This window comes from Ambystoma mexicanum, chromosome 8, assembly GCF_040938575.1.
Source record: "Ambystoma mexicanum isolate Mex_15411 chromosome 8, UKY_AmexF1_1, whole genome shotgun sequence".
Classification (NCBI taxonomy): domain Eukaryota; kingdom Metazoa; phylum Chordata; class Amphibia; order Caudata; family Ambystomatidae; genus Ambystoma; species Ambystoma mexicanum.
The window spans coordinates 1,431,870,520-1,431,894,826 of record NC_090929.1 but is presented as its reverse complement, the minus strand read 5'-3'; the positions used below and the strand labels follow the sequence as shown (position 1 = coordinate 1,431,894,826).

General features: G+C 39.6%; 1 protein-coding gene across 1 annotated transcript in view; it reads right to left on the bottom strand.

Annotated features, from left to right (window-relative positions):
* Positions 1 to 2,042: 2,042 nt before the first annotated feature.
* RRP12 (ribosomal RNA processing 12 homolog) overlaps positions 2,043 to 24,307 on the bottom strand; it is a 1,372,062-nt gene continuing 1,349,797 nt past the window's right edge. Inside the window, exon 34 of the mRNA XM_069611582.1 lies at positions 2,043 to 3,139. Within this exon, the coding sequence (XP_069467683.1) occupies positions 3,037 to 3,139 (103 nt within the window). The 3' untranslated portion in view covers positions 2,043 to 3,036. The remainder of the gene's footprint in view (positions 3,140 to 24,307) is intronic.

Sequence of the window (24,307 nt, the reverse complement as noted above, 5' to 3'; positions counted from 1 at the left end):
GAAGAGCGCGAGCGCTCTTTAGAGGGGTCTACGACTTCCGTAGCGGAGGTCGTGTTATCACGTTCCTCGTCACTGTCGGTGGTAGCAGCGGCGGGTGAGGAATCGGCCTTCGACATAGCGTAGGCCGCCCACCTCTTGACCCTACGGTCTTTTAGAGTCTTTGGCTTAAGAAGCCGACAAGCCGTGCAACCCTCCTCTTTGTGATCGAGGGGCAAGCAGCGGTTACACCGTGAATGCTTGTCCTTCCAAGTGAACTTGCCCTTGCAACACGGGCAAAACCTAAAGGGTGTCCTCTCCATAGCCGAGGCAGTAAATCGTGATAACGACCCCAAGGGAAAGGAAGGGGAAAAGGAAAGGCATTCTCAGAAAGGAAACCGAGATGTCCCACGACCCCACTCTCCCTACTGTATTTGGCCTGCGAGGCCAGGCCACGTGTTCGGCAACGCCGAAGGCTCTCCTCCGCTCGTCCCCTCCGTCGAAGATCTTGCTCGGCGGAGAAACAGCTTCACAACTGCGTCGAGGGAGGGATCTATGTGTTATATATTAATAGGAAAACGACCAAAGGTCGAGGAGATGAAATCTGCACTGTCTCTCGAGGAGCTCCGCGTAAAGGCGACCAGTAGCTGGGCAGAAAAAAACAATCTGAGGGACCTCGACGCGTGAGGGATTGTGGGTACAACGCACGTCACTATAGGGATAGTGTTTCACACAAGCCTTGTCGACGTCCCCTTTTCGACTACGAAAAACAAAATGCAATACTCCGCAGTGACCACTGGATGTCGGACCTATGCACAGCATGTGATTCTAAGCAGATTAACAAACATCAGAACTGTAGTTTCTCTCATGGGGCTCGACCGGAGCCTCTCGAGTTAGCACCCACGTGGTGCCGGTTTTCCGCTGCAGCTGGTGTCCCCTCAATACTTGTTACAGTTCTTTACATAGTTAATTGAACTTGGTTCAATTTTGCCCCTTTGCAATTCTCACTCACCACAGCACGGTTCTCATCTGTTTCCCTTTCGACTCACTGGCTTCATTGGAGTTCAGGCCAGTACCACGGTCGCAGGAGCGTCCCTCGCTCCTGCTCATCGGCATGGGCTTGCCCTGTGTACCGTTGACATCTGCTGCAAGAAACTTGTGCTATTGTTCGTGGTTTTAGGCTCTCTTCCACGAAGGTTTCACGGGTCTGGGACGAAATGGGCAAGGTCACTTCTCTCCTCGCCACTCTCTCAATTCCTGCCGCCATTCTCCTTCGGTTGAACTGCTGCGCCTGATTAGCCGCTGTGCAGTCTGCCATGCTCGTACTGTGCTCTCTAGCTCCACCTTTTATCCCTGTGGGGAAGGGAAAGGGCCGTCAGTCTGTGCAATTCTGATCAATTGCCTGACTTTGCCTGACCCTTGTATTGGGACAGGTCGGGTAAACGGCTCTGGTGTTAGTCCATTGTCCTTTGTGTTGGAAAAAGGGGGGGGGGGTGGTTTAGAATGTCCTACATGACAGGAGGAGGGAAAAGGTGTCAAAGGAAGATGGATACCGTGTCTTACCCATCAGTGTCCTACTCCCCGAGGACCCCCCCATTCAGGTTATCGATATTCATTGGTCCACCCCCCCCCAGGAACTGGATCCAATAGCGATGGCCGTGTCCGGGCCACTTGGATGACAGATCCCCGGGGACTAGCTAGAGAGACACCTTCAGATTTCTCACACAGTTCATAATTTCAAAGCTGAGGCCATAGCGGGATTCGGCATTCTCAACAAAAAAAACAAAGCGAGTTCCAGAAGCAAACAGAGTGCACAGAAAAAAAAGAAACAAGGTCATAGGGTGCATATACTGGTCCTCCATAATGTCTGGTGTTGGGTGTGTAGAGGTGTCTGGCAGGTAGAAACGTTTCTGAAAACAGATGCACTGTATAAACATCATAAATTAGGAATCCATTAGAAATGCCACATGCTGATCAACAATAGTGCCATGCTTGGGGATACAATCCCAAATTGATTAGTGGGCTAATGTCAAGGTAAGTGAACCAAAGGATTAAACGCTAGAGTATAAAATTCCTGGCCACTTTATTAAACCGGTCACAACATATGCAAAGATAAAAAAATAACACATGCAGATAAAATAAAACCGATTCCATAATGTACTTTCATTTTGCATTTCTTCAGTTTTTTACCATCGTAGTAAGGTAATAAAGATGGATGAGGCATTGAAGCGTTAGGCATGTACCAAACGTTTGCATGCATGCACTTTAGAAACATGGCTGGTCAACTATTGTCCTTCAAAATCTTGAGTTTTGGAAATTTTGTAAACCTGCTTTACATTGCAAGGACTGGCAAGCCCATTCAACATTAGACCGAATCTTTACTTGCAACGCGTGCCATGTCATGTAAGGAGCTGGGTAGATTAAGTTAAAAATAACGTCCAACAGCGCCAAACAGTTGTATGATATCACAGTCAAAGGGATGAAGAGATGGGAAGTAAAAGATGAATACCTTATCAGATTTATAACCAACTTTTGTATAATTAAACAGATCACAGGGAAAAAGAAATTAATTAAAGAGAAAAGGGTTGGACCAACTTGTTTTTACAGGGACAAGAACAGTTTGGTTTTAACAGAAAGACACTTAAAGCAACCCTACAATCTAAATTCCTCTGGACTTGCCTTATAGAAGGCTAGCAATGCAAATCGTAGAGCTTCATTAAAATCTAGCTTTTTTTTGTGCTCGACAAATGTGTTGAAAAATATCCCTTCCACACACATGCCACCAGAAATACTGAAACCTGACCAATACCGTAAAATTGTGCACAAAGTCCAACATGCTTGCTTTTTCTACTAGTCTCCACGGTCAGTATAATCAAAGTTCCATAATTCATGGTTTCCAACCATTAAACTGTAGTTATGGTTCGCTTTGCCTCATGTGGCAAATATCCGCAATAAAAAGGGTTGAGGAGAAAAGGGGGAGAACCAGGTTCATCCACAATCTGCAGCAGTAACGGCAAAAGTCTCTCAGCCGGCCCCCCTTTCACATATGGCAGCAAGGCTTCAAACCGATCTCTCCTTTCTTCGTCTCTTCCGTCCAGCCTGTGCACCTTTCTGCGCAGCCTTCACCAACCCCTTGAATTGGCCCTGCATTTTAGCCTTTTTCCTGTAGTGGAAAAAAAATGGCACAACAAATACAATGTATACGTTATTGTCAAGTATTGTTACATAATGAGCACACCAACATATTCATCACGGATAACATCATGCCCTCATCTTCCCAGGGGTTATCGGCCAGTGTTTCACCCTCTAAGCTGTGCATTTAGGGTTGGCAAGATGCAGAAGGTGGTCTCCACCTTTACCTGCTCCCCTTCCTCATGCCACGGATCTCTACACCACAGGTGCAGACGTCAAATGCAGATAAACTACATTCTACCATGCACTGGCATGAAGGGGGAGCCAGATGTGAGATGAATTTAGAGCTGTGCTCTCACAAACCCACCCACATCCCTATGGCGACTCACAGTGGCAGTGAAAAATCCTGTGATTTCGTATATTAAAATGCCTATAACTACAATATTGGCCTGACATTAAATCACGCAAGATTCTGCTTGGGAATCAATCTCCAATCTCCCTTTGCCTCTCCCTCTCTGCATATCCACCCGTTCACAGGTTTCTTATTTAAAGTATTTTTAAGGAGGGCAAGTGTTTGGTATTTAATAGGTTGACTATCCTTTCCTTACTTGTGAAGATTCCCAATTTGAATGCTACCTCTACTACAAATATAGATCTTAAAGATTCTTCACGTACTAATACGGTCATATTATACACTGAATCCAACATTGGGGCGGACATAATTAACAGGGAAGCTCCAACACTGAAACAGTTAGGTTTCATTATCTTGGAACATTCTGCCCCATTAATTCAAAGGAATTGTGACTATACAAGTGTGAGATGCCCGGAGAAAAGAAAGGAAATTCTTACAGTTCCTAATAGGTAAATGGAGAGAAGAGCTGTTAACTTCATGGAACCTTCTACTTCTCAGAGTTACATTGAGCAAGGTTGGCCATGGTTGCAAGGAGCCCTGATAAGGGTGCTTTTAACAGCTCTAATTTGCTTTAGCAGATAAACTTCCTTTGTCCTGGAACTCTAGAGGACACAAATTTACTTTTTACTTATCCGCCGTTGGTAATGTTGGGAAAGCATAACATTTTATGTTTGCAGGAACATTGGTTGGTGAAACGCCTGCGTCTGGATGGGTACTCAACGTGTTTTCAGGCAGCACGAAAAGCAAAGCTTGGCCGCCCTATGGGAGGGGGGCCTTATGAAGCCACTTAAATCAGTCTGTGGTATATCAGATGTTAAAGAAATGAAATTATACTTGGGAGCATTAGCTGTCGAGTTTGCCATAATGACACAGTTGGGGAAAGGTGTTTACAGAACTCCAGGTTGCTGCTTTGCAAATGGAAGAGGAACATTTGCAATGAATGCTATGGTAGCCCCTGTGCCCCGAGTAGAGTGTTCTCTAGACGTGAAGGGTAAATCTCACTTGGCAAAGTATAACAGTGTGATGCAGCAATTTGTGCTGCAGCATGCACCATAGAAGAACACTATAATCTTGTAATTTTGGATAGTACAATAATGAATGCTACCGTATCAGAATAATGTTAAACATGTAATAACAAGCTAATAATTCAAGACTTACAGCACTTGTGCTGGTACAAACAATACATATGAAGAACCACAATGCATACAAATCAGAGGCACATACAGTGAAACTAAAGTAAGAAAGAAACAAAATGCATCATCAGAAAATATTAATGACATTAAAGTTTATCTTCATGTATTCAAATGAATTGTGTGTTTGAGGCCTGCTCATTTCCCCATGTATGTGCACCATGAGCTGAGACCAAACCCTAAGTACTTGAACACATGACAAGGTTAACGTCTAGATATATAGCACCTTTTTCAGTTTTATTATTCTGACTGCCAGTGAACAATGCCACCTGCCCTATATATGTCAAACAAAAACAAGTGGTCCAGATATGTGATGTCATCAGTGATGTCATCAATGACGTCCTGGGTGTTCGTCTTAGCAGTGCACAGTGGTGGCACGAGTTATGGTTGTTTAGCTTACCATAACTGGAGAATTTCTTTTTTTTTTATTTTACTTGAAACCATAACGTCCCTTTAACAAAGTTTTTTCTTTGAATTACATAGGTTTTTATTAGTCCAACATAACCATAACGTCCCTTTAACAAAGTTTTTTCTTTGAATTTCATAGGTTTTTATTAGTCCAACATAACCATAACGTCCCTTTAACAAAGTTTTTTCATTGAATTTCATAGGTTTTCATTAGTGCAACTTAACCATAACGCCCCTTTAACAAAGTTATTTTAGTGAATTTCATAGGTTACCAGTGCATACTATTTTCCTACAACTTACTAATATCATACTTACCCAATATAGCTATGTGTGTCCAATTTACAAAGTGTCACCTTAAAACTCTGCCATTTCCCACCTTCTGTAATCATTTTTAACACTTCTATACACTTTATGCAACTATTGTAACTAGTTTTGCATCCGTAGACGTCTACGAACATCTGACTTCATAGCGGACCTTCCGGACAGTACCACATGACAATACGCTGGCGCGCGGCATGATGACGTGTCCGAGAACCCATCCGCACTCCACGATAAGATCGCTGCTTCGTGGACAGTTCAGAACAGCATTTTCTACTGATCTAGGAACTTTCAACTTCAAAATTTCCCTTGCACAGCTCCAACGCGCATTCCTAATCATTATCCATTAACAATCTAGTACACAGTACATACTTTTAGCAGAACTGCTATTTATCTTAAAATGGCATCAGCTAATGCAATCCCTCCTCCCCAAGAGCCACCACTACTGCTGTAATCAAGGAGCATGAGAAACACTGTCCCTACATTAGAAATGACACACGCTCAACATTTTCTTTTGTCCACCTACCCCTCCATATTAGTGTTTGGTTCCTCTTCCCTCATTTCCCTCCCCACTTTTCGTTCTTTGCTCTCCTGCCAAAAAAAATACATCCAAAAACAACAACACCTTTAGGAACCACTTTTCACAGTTATAAAATCAAACAAAAAAAAAAATAAAACATGTATAGACTCCATCTTCTTTAGATTTCTCAGTAAAGTACAATAAGATTTTCCAACATTTCCATTTGCATTTTGTGTTATGCTAATGGGAATATTGTGATGTTCATTCTCCGTTCCAGGGACTGGAACGGTGGATACCAGGCCAGCAGCCCAAGTTATCAGCAAAAGCGAAGCAAGGGCGGATAACGAGGTCTCTGGACCATTATCCCCCCTCATTCCAGCCCCTGACATTGGGGATGAAGGCCATTAGCACCCTAGGTTCCCAAAGCAGGAACCCCGGGTGTTAAAAACAGGATTTTTCTTCCTACACCGGGATGCCTGCGGCGTCCCGGTGTAGGAAGGAAAATCCTTTACCAAGTTGGCCAGCATGGAAAGGGAAAGCGAGGGTTCCATAAAGGGCCCCTCTTTGCATTCCATGGCAGCCTGCAGAAGGCAAAAAGCAAACCCTATGACCATATTATCACAAGCACATTTTTCTTCCCTTTCAGATCTATCCTAATTTCGAATAACTTTACCGCAAAGCCAGTCCCAGGTGGACATGGCCACTTTAATCCTATGTTTTGTCCCTTGTGGTCATGGCCAGTAGCCAGATTGTCCTGATCATGACCTTATTCCATGACCCGGACAATCTGGCCACTGCCCATTGCCACAGGCTACCCCTCAGTCACTAAAGGTATACCGCTATTTTTTGTAGCTACATTATGACACTTGTCAAATAGTAAAACACAGGCACATTTGCAAAACCATGCTTGTAGGTCCTTGCCAATGCTCCATACACAAGTTTTCTGGAAATCCACACACGTTTTATTTTTTCAAACGTGTCAAATGTATGCACATACAATCGTCATAACCTAGCCCCCACTTGACAAAATCCATTCAGACTTTACGAAAACATCTATATCTAGATCTATAATCTTTTTGCAAACCTTTGTGTCGATTTGTCAAATGGCACGACATTTATAAGCCTTTACAATATTTTGGGACCCCCCTCTAATTTTGCCCCCTCATGACAGAATCCCACCAAACTTTGCAAACTCACTCAGAATTGACGCAAGCCGATAAACCAATCGGTGTCCTGTTCGCAGAGCGAACAGGGAAGTGTGTCCGCGGAGCGGACATGGATATCACTAATTTTTTGTGACCTACTTTTTGGTTGTTTAAAAAAAAAAAACTACTGGATGGTTTTTCACCAAATTTACAAAAGCATGCTTTTGGGACCAAGCCGCTGCTCCTGCCGCACATTTGGTGAAAATCCGTCCAGCAGTTTGGCCTGTAGGCGTGAGCAAAGTTTTTTCCCCATTCAGTCTATGGGAAAAAAAGAAATGGTGGGACTCCCCCTATAACTCCCCCCCTAACCTCACCAAACTTTGCAGAAAAAAAATCAGAGTGGGCCATATACTTTGTTTTTGCAAAGTTTGGTGTGGATTCGTCCAGGGGGAGCGAAGTTATAAGTCGCCCAAAAAGTGCTCTTCCTATGAGATGAGCAACTTAACCATAACTACATGGAATCAGGCTGTGTGGTTACAGTATTTGTGGCAGTTATTTACCACCATTGATTGAAAGTCAAAAACTCAAGCGCAAGGTGATCTGCACTCCGTGCCACATGGTGCTGAGTCATGGCAAGGCTGGTTCGTATAGCTTTAGTACTATATCAATGAAGCGACACCTAAAGTCATTCCACGGTGGGGCTATTCGTAAGGTTGTACCTTGCGATAAACGTAGTTGGTTGAGTTCCTCTGAAGCATCCTCCGTTTCCACTCCTGCAGGGGGGAGAACCTTTGGACTGCTTTAGAGACTGCGGTCAAGGAGCATCAGAAGGTCTGCGATCTACCTGAAAAAGGCCCACCCTACATCTTCCTCTCTCCACCTGCCCTTTCTCATCCCTGTGGTTGGTGTCCCTTCCTTACCCTGCTTTACCCTCCTTTCCTTGGTGTCATGTTTAAAAAAATACATATATTTAAAAAAAAAAAAAAAGTCTCTTTTCAGAGCCGCTTTTCAGAGTTTGAAAACAGAAGTGACTAATAAAAGTGCAGGGCCGTGTGCATTTTTTAGAAGTCCGTAGACATCTAAAAACTGCAGTGCTGCCCTGTCACAACCATTGCACTTTTCTCTGGGAGGAAGTGGTGGCTCTGAAAAGAGCCTTTTTGTGGGTTTTTTTGTGTTTCAAAAACTTAAAATGGTCAACACCTGCAAAATGGATTGCTGTAATTCCAAAAAAGGTTGCAATGCATTTTGTATATTTCGCAGAAAAATCTGATTGCCGGCATAAGTAAGATGTACTCCATCTCTGTGAAAAATGTGTGTGCTACAAAACATAATATTTTCATTCTGATCATCATCGCTCAAAAAGGCACAAACAGCCTTGCTAACATTGCACCTTGCTTTCTCCATTTGTGGACCAAATGTAAAAGAATGCAGCCACATTTGTCCGCGCAAAACAGGAAAAAATTACTCTGGAGTTTGGATACATGTCCATGACTTTCCCCAAGTCCTTCTTTCATTGCAAATTGCAAAAAGATTGCAGAAACATGTCCTAAACTGTTCCCTCCACCATGAATAAGAATGATGTCTGGATGACGCTGTGTCACCAAAGAAGGACAGAGGTACCAAATCCGCCCATTTCATTTCACGCACTCCATGCCAGTGCACTTCCACATGAGAATCCAAGATGTGCAGCCACTCCATAGCGATCTGCATGCACCTCCAACCAATTTATCCACGAATCTCCCAAAATCCAAACAATCTGCTTTCTGAAACACACAGCCATAGCTATCTGCTCTTCTCTCAGGAAAAACACCTACTGACAAACTCGCCCTTACACAACACACCCAGTAAACCTTATTGACCAATCCCTTCTCTGCCCAGTCTCATTTCCATCCCTCACAACCCCAAAATCCCTGTATGTAATATGTGCTGCCCGCAAACAACCGTTCTGTCTGCGGACAAATCGAAAAATCTGAACGTGGGGAATGAAAATTTAAATGGCGAGCCCCATTTCCCCTTTGAGGTTGGCTCTGATAAGAGCCTTTTTTATTTTTTTTTGCAGATGCTTCAGAAACACCTTTTATTTTGTATTTATTTTGTTTTTTATTTTCCTCCAAAAATCTTCCCATTATCTTCTCCAAAGCAACCCTTATGTTCCAAAACAGCATGGCATATCCCATAAAAGATAAAGAAATACCATCCTCTTTAAAATAAACAACATTACCAGAATCAATGTTCCCCTTATTACAAAATAACATACCAGCTCTAAGCATGAAAGCAAACATGCCTCAGTTGATTGCACACCTAGCAATATTTTGCTGAGGACAAAAAACAACTATTGTCCCATACTGCTCTGGGTAACAAAGCAGAAAAAATAACATTAGCATTTGGAAGGCCTTTCATGATTGCCTGAACCAACTTTTGCAGATCTTGCAACAAAGTAGGGGCACTGACCTAGCCCAAAAGCACAGACCACAGCGTAGGACAACTACATGTTGACTATGAAACCTATTTCAAAACATCAGGAGGTAGTTAACACATATCAACAGTTTACAGTTGTGTTCATTAAATCAAAGCTGTAAATGGTATATTTAAAGTCATATTTTAATTCAATAATTTGTAGAAAGAATACATTTCGAGTTAAGAAATGATGGGACGACCCCATTCATTTGGTACAATAAAACATACACACAATGTCTAAAAAGAGAAAGACTGTTTAGTCGTGACCCATTAATTTGTATATTTTGATATCAATTATCTAGAAGCTTAAAATGGATATGTTGATCTATGCAGAAAAAAGATTTTACACTTGCAAAGATCCTCAAGCCCTATTATGGGGCAGTTATTTCGTCAAGCTAGTAGTTACACTAGATGGTTAGATAGAACTCGACATGTTTCAGTTCTCTGGTGATTCTGGGAACTTTCTTCAGGAGTAGTATCACTGTATCTAAATCATTCCTTACAGTAAAAACAATCAGTAGGAGGTGTATTTAATACATTTGTCATCGGATATCAATTCCTATTACTGGTATTGCATGGCGGGTTGGATCTGCCTTCTGCAACTGTTGATATGAAACAAAAAATAGAAAAGAAAGGGATATAAATATTCCAATTGGTTCTGTAATAATTTCAATTTACAAGACAGAGCTAGAGTAATAATGTACCTAGTCCTGTCGGGAGCAAGTGGCTCTTGAGGAGGTAAGGATCCTGAGTTAAGCCGGTTTTCGATCTCCTAGGTCTATTAATAACTCCAAGTTGAATTATATTACGACCTGCAAAGTTAATATGCATAATTTGGTGAACGTTACTAACAGGTTGGCTCTGTTCATGTAGAAAAGTGCACTGAGGGAACAGTAGGACAAGGCTTACCTCATAAAATGAGAATTTGGAACTTCAAAAGTCGTTCTTTATAGGTAGGGGCTTCGAAAGTTCAAGCCGCGTCTAATCGTTTATGTTAAGAGGGTGGGAACGGAATGTTCTCATTAGTCGAAATCAGTAGTAGGGGCCAGAGCCTAAAAAACACGGGAATTGGATCTATTATAGCGTTTGAGATTAGCTGTAAATTAGTGGTTTGTTGATAGAAATAAAGGATTCCCTTCATATTAATGAATCGCTTACCTGTATTAGTTATCAGGTGGTCTTTGGCTCATGTATGGCTTAAGGCAGGTGTGTCCGTATTCTTTTTTCCGTTTTCTGAATGCTGACAGTTCAATTTAAGGTCTGTGTAGACGAGATCCTTTATTGAATCTGTAGATAGGACGTGAATGGTCGTTTTAATAACTCTAAATTTTTCTAAAGCAGCTGGCATATTTCCGTTAATATCGCATTTTTTTAGTCTATATTGATTTTAAATAGATTATAAACGGTTGGGAAACAGCGGGTTACCCGTTTTAGTTAGTCTGTGCACTAGCGTCCTTCCTTTTCCTGGATCCTCTGCCTGGCGCTGTCTCGATCGCGGACACCATCTTGGGTAGAGGGTTTAATATAGGCTTACTAGTCCTTTTTTAGTTTTTATTAGTGCCGGTAGTGTTTACTAATACCGGTTGTTTTAAATGTCTAAAACACACTTAAAACAAAGGGTACAAAAGGCGGTGTTGTGTATAAAGAAATAGATTCCACTATACATTCTCTGAATATCTATCCTGATGATAATAAAACATAAGCAAGAATGTAATCTAATTACATAGCTTCTTGTGTATAAGTAGCAACCACGGGGTGATAATTAGCTATTGAGGAGCACATTAAACCCTATATAGAAAAGTGGTATCTGGCACTTAAATCTTGTGCCATTCAATGGCTTCCTTTAGCCCTAGTTCATCACTTTTAGTTTGGAAAATAAGTCTGTTCTTTTTCTAGTAGAAGATGTTTCTTCTTTGTTATGTCGTTTCCTTTTAGTGTAAGTAGTACTGTCCATTTTATGTCGTCACTTGAATGGTTTTTATCTATAAAGTGTTTTACCATAGGGGCTAGGATGGTTTTATTGCGTATGCAGCTCCGGTGTTCTATGATGCGTGTTTTAATTTTTCGAACAGTTTTTCCTATATACTTTAAGCCGCATGGGCAGGTTATCATATAGATAACATTCTGAATTGCAATTAGAGAATTGTAATTGTTTCCATGGAGTAGATGACCCTATTTCAATTTCTTTAGATTTATTAGTGTATTTACACACTGAACATCCCCCGCAGGGTTAATGGCCAGTGACTGGGCTAAGACCCCATGTTTTAGTTAGATTTTCAACTTCTTGGTGGTTTACTTCTGAATTTACTGCTGCTCACCCTGTTTCCTATGGTGGTAGATTTGCGATAAGCAAAAAGTGGGCAGGGGAGTTCACTACTAGAATGTGCAAAAATCTTCCATTGTTTACGTACTATGTTGGTTATGGAGAGACTAAGGTTGATGAAAGTATTCACACTCGCTATTCTTGTGTCTGGTGGTTTTTTGACTTTGTCCTTAAGTAAGGCTTCTCGATTGTTGTTATATGCTCTTTTAGCTGCCCTTTTTTATCAGTTTCTTAGGGTATAGTCGGTCTTTTAGTTTTATAGAAAGAGCTCCTGCTTCTTCCTCGTAAGCTTCTCGGGTGCTACTATTTCTTTTTAGTCTTAAAAATTGGCCATATGGTAAGTTATCTTTGAGATGTTTGACATGATGGCTATGATAATGTAAAAGGGAATTTTTGTCTGTAGCCTTATGATAAGGCCTAACTAGCAACGCACCTTGATGGTGAAAGATGGTAAGATCTAGAAAGTTGATTTTTTCTCTTTCGATGTTCATAGTGAATTGTAAATGGCGATTTTGTTGGTTAAGCCATATTGCAAAGCTACTGGCTTCATCTTCTGTCCCGTTCCAGATGACAATAATATCATCTATGTATCTGGCCCATGATATTAAGTGTTGGACAAATGGGTTGTTGACAGATATATTTCTTTTCAAAAAGTTCAACATATAAGTTTGCTACTTCTTGGGTGTTGATTGGACGAGATTGTACAATTACGAAAGAGATACATAAGAACAGAACTCCATGGCGCCATAATGCTAGAGTATTTAAAAAACAAGACTACCACAAGGCTTAACAGTCTTAAACAAACCACGTCTATTTCTAGATAATCCTAAATTCAAACTCCAATGGAGTTATATAGCCAACCGCTGCGGCCGTGATTGGCTCATTCTAATTATCGACACGGCAAAAGAAATGGCTCAAAAAATAGAAATAGATCTAACCAAAATAGAAGATCTGAAAAAAACAATATCAATAGAAACACTGAAAAAGAGATTGGAAGAAATAGACAAAGATTTGAAAGAGTTCAAACAAATCAACACCCAAGAACGAATACAACGTCTGAAAAAAGACCTTACGAAATATTCCCACGAAAAAGCCTGCCCATATATAAAAGATGGATACAAAACCCAAGGACAACAAGGAAATAGTGTACAGAACCCAAATAAAAATCATAGAGTTAGATTCAGAGGCACCTCATACAGCTCTAGTAATAGCAGCAGTGACCCTGATGACACCGCAACTGGAGGCAATCCACCCCAACGAGGAAGAGGAAATAACAGAAGAGGACAAGGTAATCAGGGAAACAAATCGAGGAATTTTTTACAACAGGGCCCCAACCGGGGCAACTGGGACACGACCGACGACAAACAAGAAGCGGCAATCGCTCTTAGTTAACCTATCTAAATACAAACTTACTGAAACAGAAGAAGTCGTCCTTAATAAAGGCCTTGGCCACGTTATCACTAAGAAACACGACCCATTTCTATTTCGCAGTGATTTTCAAAAACTCATGCGTAAGATTCATTTGAAAGAATTCTTCATTAATACTGCTAACGAAACTACTATACCACACACTAAGAATTGCACAGGTTTGAAAAATCCATCTACTTTTTGTCCCCCAAGCCACTCTTAATCACCAGAGTCACTAATTTTTGAAAAAAAGAGTTCTAAAAGAAATAGAGAGATTAGAAAAGCAAAACCACTCGGCCTTTCAAAACTTTAACCGCTCAGAACAAAATGCACTAAATAATCTCTCGAAAAATGAAGGGATTATAATAAAACGAGCGGACAAAGGAGGAGGAATCGTAGTCTTAGACACAGAAGACTACGTTAGTGAATGTCTAAACCAACTTAATAACACAAAATTCTACAAAAAACTACCAGAAAATCCCACCAAAGAACTCTCGAAAATGATAGAACAGAAAGTTGAAAAAGCTAAAGATCGCGGATGGATAAGTCGGCAAGAAAGTGAATTTCTAATAAACTCAGATCCATTTACGCCGACTGTCTACCTAAGATGCATAAGACCCTCACTAAACCTCCAGGCCGCCCGATAGTAGCTGGCATCAACTCCATCTTAGAACCCCTCTCAAAATTCGCTGATCACTATCTAAAAAACTATGTAACAAAAATGAAATCTTACATCAAAGATACTGAAGAAGTTATCAATCGGTATGAAAATCTCCCGTACGATATCAACACACACCATCTTATCACCTTTGACATCGTCTCACTATATACTAATATACCTCAACGGGAAACTATTGATACTCTTGAAGAAATACTACTAACTAGACTAGATGAAGACCCAGTACCAACGTCATTTATCCTTTGGTGCATAGAGGTTTCACTAACTAGAAACTTTTTTGAATTCCAAGGCCAGTTCTACCAACAAGTAGAAGGAACGGCCATGGGAGCCACTATGGCCCCAAGTGTAGCGAACTTATATGTTGAACTTTTTGAAAAGAAATATATCTGTGTCAACAACCCATTTGTCCAACACTTAAAATCATGGGCCAGATACATAGATGATATTATTGTCATCTGGAACGGGACAGAAGATGAAGCCAGTAGCTTTGCAATATGGCTTAACCAACAAAATCGCCATTTACAATTCACTATGAACATCGAAAGGGAAAAAAAAATCAACTTTCTAGATTTTACCATCTTTCACCATCAAGGTGCGTTGCTAGTTAGGCCTTATCATAATGCTACAGACAAAAATTCCCTTTTACATCATCATAGCCATCATGTCAAACATCTCAAAGATAACTTACCATATGGCCAATTTTTAAGACTAAAAAGAAATAGTAGCACCCGAGAAGCTTACGAGGAAGAAGCAGGAGCTCTTTCTATAAAACTAAAAGACCGACTATACCCTAAGAAACTGATAAAAAGCGCAGCTAAAAGAGCATATAACAACAATCGAGAAGCCTTACTTGAGGACAAAGTCAAAAAACCACCAGACACAAGAATAGTGAGTGTGAATACTTTCACCAACCTTAGTCTCTCCATAACCAACATAGTACGTAAACGATGGAAGATTTTTCAACATTCTAGTAGTGAACTCCCCTGCCCACGTTTTGGTTATCGCAAATCTACCACCATAGGAAACAGGGTGAGCAGCAGTAAATTCAGAAGTAAACCACCAAGAAGTTGAAAATCTAACTAAAACATGGGGTTTTAGCCCAGTCACTGGCCATTACCCCTGCGGGGGATGTTCAGTGTGCAAATACACTAACAAATCTAAAGAAATTGAAATAGGGTCATCTACTCCATGGAAACAATTACAATTCTCTAATTGCAATTCAGAATTTGTTATCTATATGATAACCTGCCCATGCGGCTTAAAGTATATAGGAAAAACCGTTCGAAAAATTAAAACATGCATCATAGAACACCGGAGCTGCATACGCAATAAAACCATCCTAGCCCCTATGGTAAAACACTTTATAGATAAAAAACATTCAAGTGACGACATAAAATGGACAGTACTACTTACACTAAAAGGAAACGACATAAAGAAGAAACATCTTCTACTAGAAAAAGAACAGAGACTTATTTTCCAAACTAAAAGTGATGAACTAGGGCTAAACGAAGCCATTGAATGGCACAAGATTTAAGCGCCAGATACCACTTTTCTATATAGGGTTTAATGTGCTCCTCAATAGCCAATTATCACCCCGGGGTTGCTACTTATACACAAGAAGCTATGTAATTAGATTACATTCTTGCTTACGTTTTATTGTTATCAGGATAGATATTCAGAGAATGTATAGTGGAATCTATTTCTTTATACACAACACCGCCTTTTGTACCCTTTGTTTTAAGTGTGTTTTAGACATTTAAAACAACCGATATTAGTAAACACTACCGGCACTAATAAAAACTAAAAAAGGACTAGTAAGCCTATATTAAACCCTCTACCCAAGATGGCGCCCGCGATCGAGACAGCGCCAGGCAGAGGATCCAGGAAAAGGAAGGACGCTAGTGCACAGACTAACTAAAACAGGTAACCCGCTGTTTCCCAACCGTTTATAATCTATTTAAAATCAATATAGACTAAAAAAACGCGATATTAACGGAAATATGCCAGCTGCTTTAGAAACATTTAGAGTTATTAAAACGACCATTCACGTCCTATCTACAGATTCAATAAAGGATCTCATCTACACAGACCTTAAATTGAACTGTCCGCATTCAGAAAACAGAAAAAAGAATACAGACACACCTGCCTTAAGCCATACATGAGCCAAAGACCACCTGATAACTAATACAGGTAAGCGATTCATTAATATGAAGGGAATCCTTTATTTCTATCAACAAACCACTAATTTACAGCTAATCTCAAACGCTATAATAGATCCAATTCCCGTGTTTTTTAGGCTCTGGCCCCTACTACCGATTTCGACTAATGAGAACATTCCGTTCCCACCCGCTTAACATAAACGATTAGACGCGGCTTGAACTTTCGAAGCCCCTATCTATAAAGAACGACTTTTGAAGTTCCAAATTCTCATTTTATGAGGTAAGCCTTGTCCTACTGTTCCCTCAGTGCACTTTTCTACATGAACAGAGCCAACCTGTTAGTAACTTTCACCAAATTATGCATATTAACTTTGCAGGTCGTAATATAATTCAACTTGGAGTTATTAATAGACCTAGGAGATCGAAAACCTGCTTAACTCAGGATCCTTACCTCCTCAAGAGCCACTTGCTCCCGACAGGAGTAGGTAAATTATTACTCTAGCACGGGCTTGTAAATTGAAATTATTACAGAACCAATTGGAATATTTATATCCCTTTCTTTTCTGTTTTTTGTTTCATATCAACAGTTGCAGAAGGCAGATCCAACCCCACCATGCAATACCAGTAATAGGAATTGATATCCGATGACAAATGTATTAAATACACCTCCTACTGATGCTTGTTTTTACTGTAAGGAATGATTTAGATAGTGACACTACTCCTGAAGAAAGTTCCCAGAATCACCAGAGAACTGAAACATGTCGAGTTCTATCTAACCATCTAGTGTAACAACTACTAGCTTGACGAAATAACTGCCCCATAATAGGGCTTGAGGATCTTTGCAAGTGTAAAATCTTTTTTCTGCATAGATCAACATATCCATTTTAAGCTTCTAGATATTTGATATCAAAATATACAAATTAATGTGTCACGACTAAACAGTCTCTCTTTTTAGACATTGTGTGTATGTTTTATTGTACCAAATGAATGGGGTCGTCCCATCATTTCTTAACTCAAAATGTATTTTTTCTACAAATTATTGAATTAAAATATGACTTTAAATATACCATTTACAGCTTTGATTTAATGAACACAACTGTAAACTGTTTATATGTGTTAACTACCTCCTGATGTTTTGAAATATTGACCCACCCCCAATATAAGGTAGAACGACTACTTAGGTAGTTCTATTGGGTTTCCCTAAAGACGTGTATTGACTATGAAACCTAGCCATGTCCTGACAAACTACTATAATTGCCTGCAAATTTAAATCAGGCACAGTGCTCCACACCACATCCACTCCTTTTGTGTCAAAATGGTTAGCCACATTCCTAGATTTAGCATACTGCTCCAAACCATACAAGCATATCTCCAACCACCAACACCCTGACGTTCTGCACCTCCAACATCTTCACTACACACATCCCCTCTCAATACGAAGCAGAACCTCGACACCTGATTGGCTAATCCTCAAAGTACACTCTCACTTCATGCTCAGAAACCCCGGATGTGGCATGTCCTGTCTGCAAACAACCGCACTGTCCGCGGAGCGCGTAAGCAACACTGGGCAGCCCTTCTACCTTTTCCACTACACACTCTGCACCACTTCCTCATTGGCTACTGTTAAGAAGTCACACAATCATCCACCAATCACATCCAAGAACTCTACATCTAACTATCATCATAGATCAGCACTTTATATGTACTATTGATCACTCTCAGTACAATTCGGCTGTGACTGCAAAGTAGCACCTACAGCAACAACTACTATAAAACTCCAAGATTTCTACTTGCAGATGCATGCACATCCACATGCATGAACAGACTACAGGTATGAATATTTCCTACACACTACATGTACACCTCTTCTAGTAATACAATAAATCCCGAGAGCAAAGCTCAGCAGCAACGTGCGTGCCTTGAAAGCAAAACGACATGAAGCAACACAGATTCGATCCCCGGGTCCGCGCTTAGAAATCTCTGGATGTTTAAGCGCTTTATAAATACGCAATTAAGACAAAATAATTATGCAACTAAAAAACAAACAATTCCTGTATCAGCACCTCTATGCCCGCAGGCTGCGTAAGCGCTTTAAAAATGAAAAATAAAATAAATTAAAAAATGAACAGAGTAACTACCACTTACCCTGTATAAACTGTAAAATGAATTTACTGTCATTTCTACCATCTGCTATGATGGAGTGTCAATTGGAAACCTTTCAGCTCTCCAAATTTTTGTTTACACATACACACCTACCTAAAAAAAAATAGTTTCATATTATAAGATGGAGAAAAGAAGAGTATAATTATGAAAAAGACGGTCCAGTGTATTATAAAATTACACGCAGCCAGGATGAGTACATACATCTTCATTCAAGCACACACGCAGACAATATCATTAGAAAGGCTTCCAGATCAAACACCACTGCCTCTATATAGATCCTTCTGCTTTATTTCCCACACCTTCACAAAGCCATACATTGAATGCTTTTATGTACAATCTCTGCCACTTACCCTGTAAAAATAGCATGATTATTTCTTTTCTCTTAACATCCATTAACATGACATTAAAAAAACGAGCGTGCTCTATACGTTTACCATTATACTCATTTGAAAAACATTCAACAGATTCTAAATAAAATATACAGGATGCACATAGGCAAAGGAAAGTGCAAAACAATGTGTACATTAACAAAAGTGCTATAAACACACATTCACTAACTTCTTTCTTTTACAATTTCAGTGAAGACCACTCTCCTGAAAAGTAGCAACATCTGAAGTACAAACAAGGACTTGAAAGAAACCTACTCTTTCCATACAAGAAAGGAAGTACAAAACTAACAATGTTCTGTTACTCAAACACACTAGCATTTTAGTATTGTAGAAGAAACAAATATATTAAGTCTTTACCATTAGATGTAGTATTAGTGCTTCCCCTTAACAGTTGCATACTTTATATTGTCAACTGAAGCCCAGTATAGTAACACACAAATACAAGAATAGCCTTCTCAACTTGATGTAGCTGACCATTACACAATCACACACATCCACAATCATACCATCATACTCACACTCATGCACAAAGAATACATGCAAACACTGCACAACAGCCCAGCCCACACTTTCTTTTTTTCTCCAACAGACCCCTATGAATGCCCATTAAAAAGAAACTCTGTAGAAAGCAACGCAGAAGTAGAGCAAATCAAAATAAAAGTGTCCAAAATAAGCATCCATCTCTAGCAGATTTTGTACAAAAAATTCAAACAAGACAGCAAATACAGTCATTAAGCAAAAACAAGCTTCCAGTACAGAAACGTTCCCTCCTCTAGCAAAATGTAAAACCAAACAAAGTGATTAACAAGACTTCAGCTACCACTACTGCTAACGCTACACCTATAAATCTTGAAGTAGTGGCAAGTACGCATACCAAAAGAAATGTTTTAGAAAAAATGTTCTGCCACAGAGCCCTTCAGAACCTTTTAAAAACAAGAGGGAAATCATGCACAACCCTTAAAACCTATCGTAGAAAATTAATCCTAGAAGCTCCCGCAGACAGTGCAATCCTTCTCAAAAGGAAGTTATTTATTTTAGTTTTAAACAGGATGAAACCACTAACAAAACTAACTACTAAACTACAAAAAAGACTTCTCAATAAATGGAACATCAACAAAAATAGCTTCTTAAACATCTTTGGAGGTGAATGGAGTCACAGCACGACCACAGAAACATATTTTAATGAAGAAGCATATAAACAAAAGCAAACAAACCGAATTGCCATACATAGCAGTGGACGAAGGTATGAGAAAAAACTAACACCATTATGTAACAAGAAGCTCTGCTCACAAAAATATCCCCAGAAAACTCAGAATCACCTACCCATTCTACTCAACCTAAACGGCCAGTCTACAAATGGCTGTGCACATCAATGTGTAAGATTGTCAAATAATCTTTCAAATCTTTACGGCAGTTCCTCAATCAGTATGTAAAAAGCAAAGACAAAATCAAAATGAAACTACTGCAAAATATGGATGCCTGTCCAGTGCACAAATACACAGGACTACAAGGACATTCATTAGCCTGCATTTCAGGACCTATTTGCAAAAGCACCTTCCATCATATCAAAATGATATCAACACATCATTCAACTATAAGAATAATAGTCCAAAAACTCTACTATGCTAAAAAACCTGCTTTAGCACTAGCCAATTTAAATAATCTTCTACATGGTACAGTCAAGCAACTACTCGAAGAAATGGAGAATATCCAGAGACAATATTTTGGAATTGAAAGCCACTTACAAAATGAAATAGATGAACAAAGTAGCAACTACTGTACAAAATAGCAACCTTCTATTAAACACATACAAAAAAGAAATAAAGTTTAAAAGTACCTCCGCTGAAGTACCACACCTGGTGTATGCTGCCGCAGGACTTCTTATAAAAGAAGCACAAAAACTATAGACATAACGTACAAAATAGAAGACAATGAAGATATTAAATGGTTCCAATTAGCTCTCAACCTTATAGCAGAAAACAAATTCGACATTACTGATCCCTTAATACTTTGCAATTACTGCACTGCAAAACTTGACAACCAAACACCTTCCCGTGCTATCACAAATAACTTGGAATTATTCCCACTACCAAAACCTTAGCAACAACTAAATTTACATATGAGAACATCATAATTCAAACAGTGCACCCATTTAAAGCAATAATACGTCTCCAAACACAGCAAAATTACCTCCCTCTGAATTAGTCAAAGGCATTCGTGGCAAAGTAGTTTATTTACCATTAGACCTCAAAGAAAATGTACACACTCTAGGAGTGCAACAGCCAATAGATCAATCTTTGTCTTAGTAAATGGTACGCCTACAAAAGACAAAAAAAATTGGCAACAACTCATGGACTTATATAAAGTTAGACAAGCCCTGCAATATCTAAAAAAAACAACCATGAATACTAGAAAGAAGTTAATATTGAAGACAACCTGAGAGAAACCATTGAAATAATTCAAGAATCACCAGAAACCGGTCAATGTGAACTTCTAAATCCTGCTACCGAATCCAATATTTTAGACCATTATACAATTCATCCTTTACACTCTGAAGACTCTATAGATGATGCACTGGAAACGTACCAAATGCGACAAGCCAAAGGATCTCCAATCAGCATATGGGAAAAAAGTATATAAGCACAGGCCTTTCCTCTACTCTTTCCTACTGGAAAAGGAGGAAGGTACGATAATAGACCCACACAGATAACATCATCAGCATATCGCTCTCTAAGAATGTATTCTGATGACCCCAGATACAGATAAAACGTGAAATACATATTCCACCTTTTCTTTGAAAGTGAACTAGCAACTCTATGCTACGGAGATGCACACACATTAAAATCAGGTACCCATTTTCAAAATTTGTCAGCTATGCAATTATTACAAAAAGTAGAAGAAAAAGATGAGGTTTTACAATCAATTATTACAAATCTTTAAGCAAACATTGTGGTACAAAAGAATACTGGTTCTGACGTCACAGAGATGTACGCTGTATGATAAGAAACCTTGGCCCACCCACTTGGTTTGTTACATTAAGTTGTGCAAAATATGCATGGGAAGATTTCCACGATTTCCTACGCATAGCAAACAAAAATAAAACAAACAGATCTAAAAACACCAGGAGAAATCTCCTCTCTAGATCCTGTAAATGTATCAAGATATTTCCATCATCGCTTCATTGCTATGCTACACTTTATTTGTAATAAGACTGTTACTCCCCTCAGAGAAGTTCAACACTTCTTTTGGAGAAAAGAATACCAAGCCAGAGGAGCACCACACATTCAAATGCTATTATGGATTAAAGATGCTCCTAAATTTGGTCAGGACAGTGATGCCACTGTTTTGCAGTTCATCCAAAAATATGTCACTTGTGAAATCTCTTCACAAACTTTACAATTTCAAAGACACAAATGTGGGAAATATTGCTCTCGCAAATATAAAAAAAGGGAGATACTACACCAAATGTCGCTTTCGTTTCCCTAGACCAGTTTCAGCAACAGGTCAAGTAAACAACTTCAGGTCTTCAGTCAGACAGTGTCGTAGGTAAATCACCCAAGAAAACATTACATAAAAAGAACTAAGAATCAAAATACATCAATGATTACAATGCAATCATTGCCCTCCTATGGAATGCAAACAGATGTGCAGTACATTGCAGACAATTCCACTGAAGTTGCACGATATGTCACAGCCTACTTAACCAGAGTAGAGAAAACGGAGCTTCAGGACCTCTGGGATGACATATCTGACAAAACACTATCACAGAAATTGTCCAGCTTAGGCATAAAAATGCTCCCATATAGAGAATGTGGCTGCTATGAAGCTGCAGACCGTTTAACCGGTACTGCCTTGTATGGAAAATCTGACAATATAGTATGGCTAAGTTTTGGTCCTGCTGAATCTAGAAAAAGTTCTCAAATCACATGAGGACATAGAAACAATGATCCCAACAACGAAGACATTTTGAAGAACAATTTACTAGACATACTACCCAAACAGGAGTACCACTCTGGAAACCATGTGTCTCTACCACATAGCCCAAAACATCACATACAAAAATAATGTTAAACCAGATGAAAATAAAGGTAGATACAGAGTGATAAATTGTGAAGGCAGCTTAGTGAAACTTACCAAACGCAGTTTAATCATATCAAATTGTCATTAAAAACTCCTCAACATAATGTCCCTGCTACAACTTTTTAAACCACGGAGAAAAGAAGAGTTACTGGATACATATGACTCCTATGAAGACGCTTTCAAAGCAAATGAAAGCACTATAACAGACGTAAATTTTACACAGCACCAAACAATGCTCCACAATGAACAGCAACGCAAAGAACTCCAGGCCCAACTACAAGTGGACACGCCTGACAGTAGTCAACCTTCTGTAACAGGAAGCCAAGAACCACTTGGACAGCCACTAATAGCAAATGAGGCAGAATTGGCCATGATAGAAGTAGAAAACACCATCTGCCAGTATGAACAAGCTACAGAAGACTTCGCTATACTAAAATCACAACTGAACAATGAGCAGAGTAGCATTTTCCAAGAAATAACCAAACAAATTGAACATGGTGTGGAACATGAAAATAAAAACTGTACCTGCCACAACTACAAACCTATATTTCTATACGCGAGTGGTGAAGCTGGTTCAGGCAATACATTCTTAATCAAAGTCATCAGCAAGTTCCATCAACAATTGACAAACATCAAACTGTCGGCTGTTGTTACTGCCCCCACAGGTTTAGCTGCCTACAACATAGGTGGTACTACTTTAAACTGATTACTATTCCTTCCAGTAGAACACCAAAACTAATTAGACTATTACAAACTTTCCACAGAAGCTGCAATGGAACTAGGCAGAGTTTTCAAACAAATGAAAATGCTGCTGATAGAGGTGAGCATGGTCTCCAATCTAATGTTGGCTTTGATTCACCTCAGATTACAAGAGGTCCTCAAAACAGACTACCAACAGCTCTTTGGAGGAAAAAACATTGTTTTCAGAGATCTTCTTCAATTGACACCAGTGAAAGCTGAACCTATTTTTAAAACCTTAGGGCACAAACTGTGCCGTAAAACTCTCGACAGCATAGGAAATGTCAACCTTTGGCAACATTTCCAATATAGAGAATTACCAGAAAACATGCGCCAGTGTGTAGACCTCACATACGCCAACATTTTAAAAAGTATTAGAGTTGGTGTACTATCTCAAGAAGCACAAATAATATTAAAAACCAGGCACATGCATGGACTCTATGGCCATAACTCATGCGCTACTGATGTCATGGAACAATTAGCACACAAAAATGTCAATTGTATGTCCTTGATGCCAACTCTTGCCAGCCGTTCAAAATTCAATGAAACAAAATTCAAACAATGTTGAAAAAAGAAATGCAACCAATAATTGAAATTTGCTCCACAGATTAGCAGGACGTACATGGTATGACACTACCCATGTGTCAACAAGCCACAACAGCTGGTTTGGAGAAAATATTAAAATTATCTTTAAACTGTAGAGTAATGTTTAAACGTAACCTTGACATGGAGCAAGGACTAGTTAATGGAGCTTGGTACAGTTGTTGGCTTTCAAACATACCCACGTGACAACATTCAATTTGTCAATATT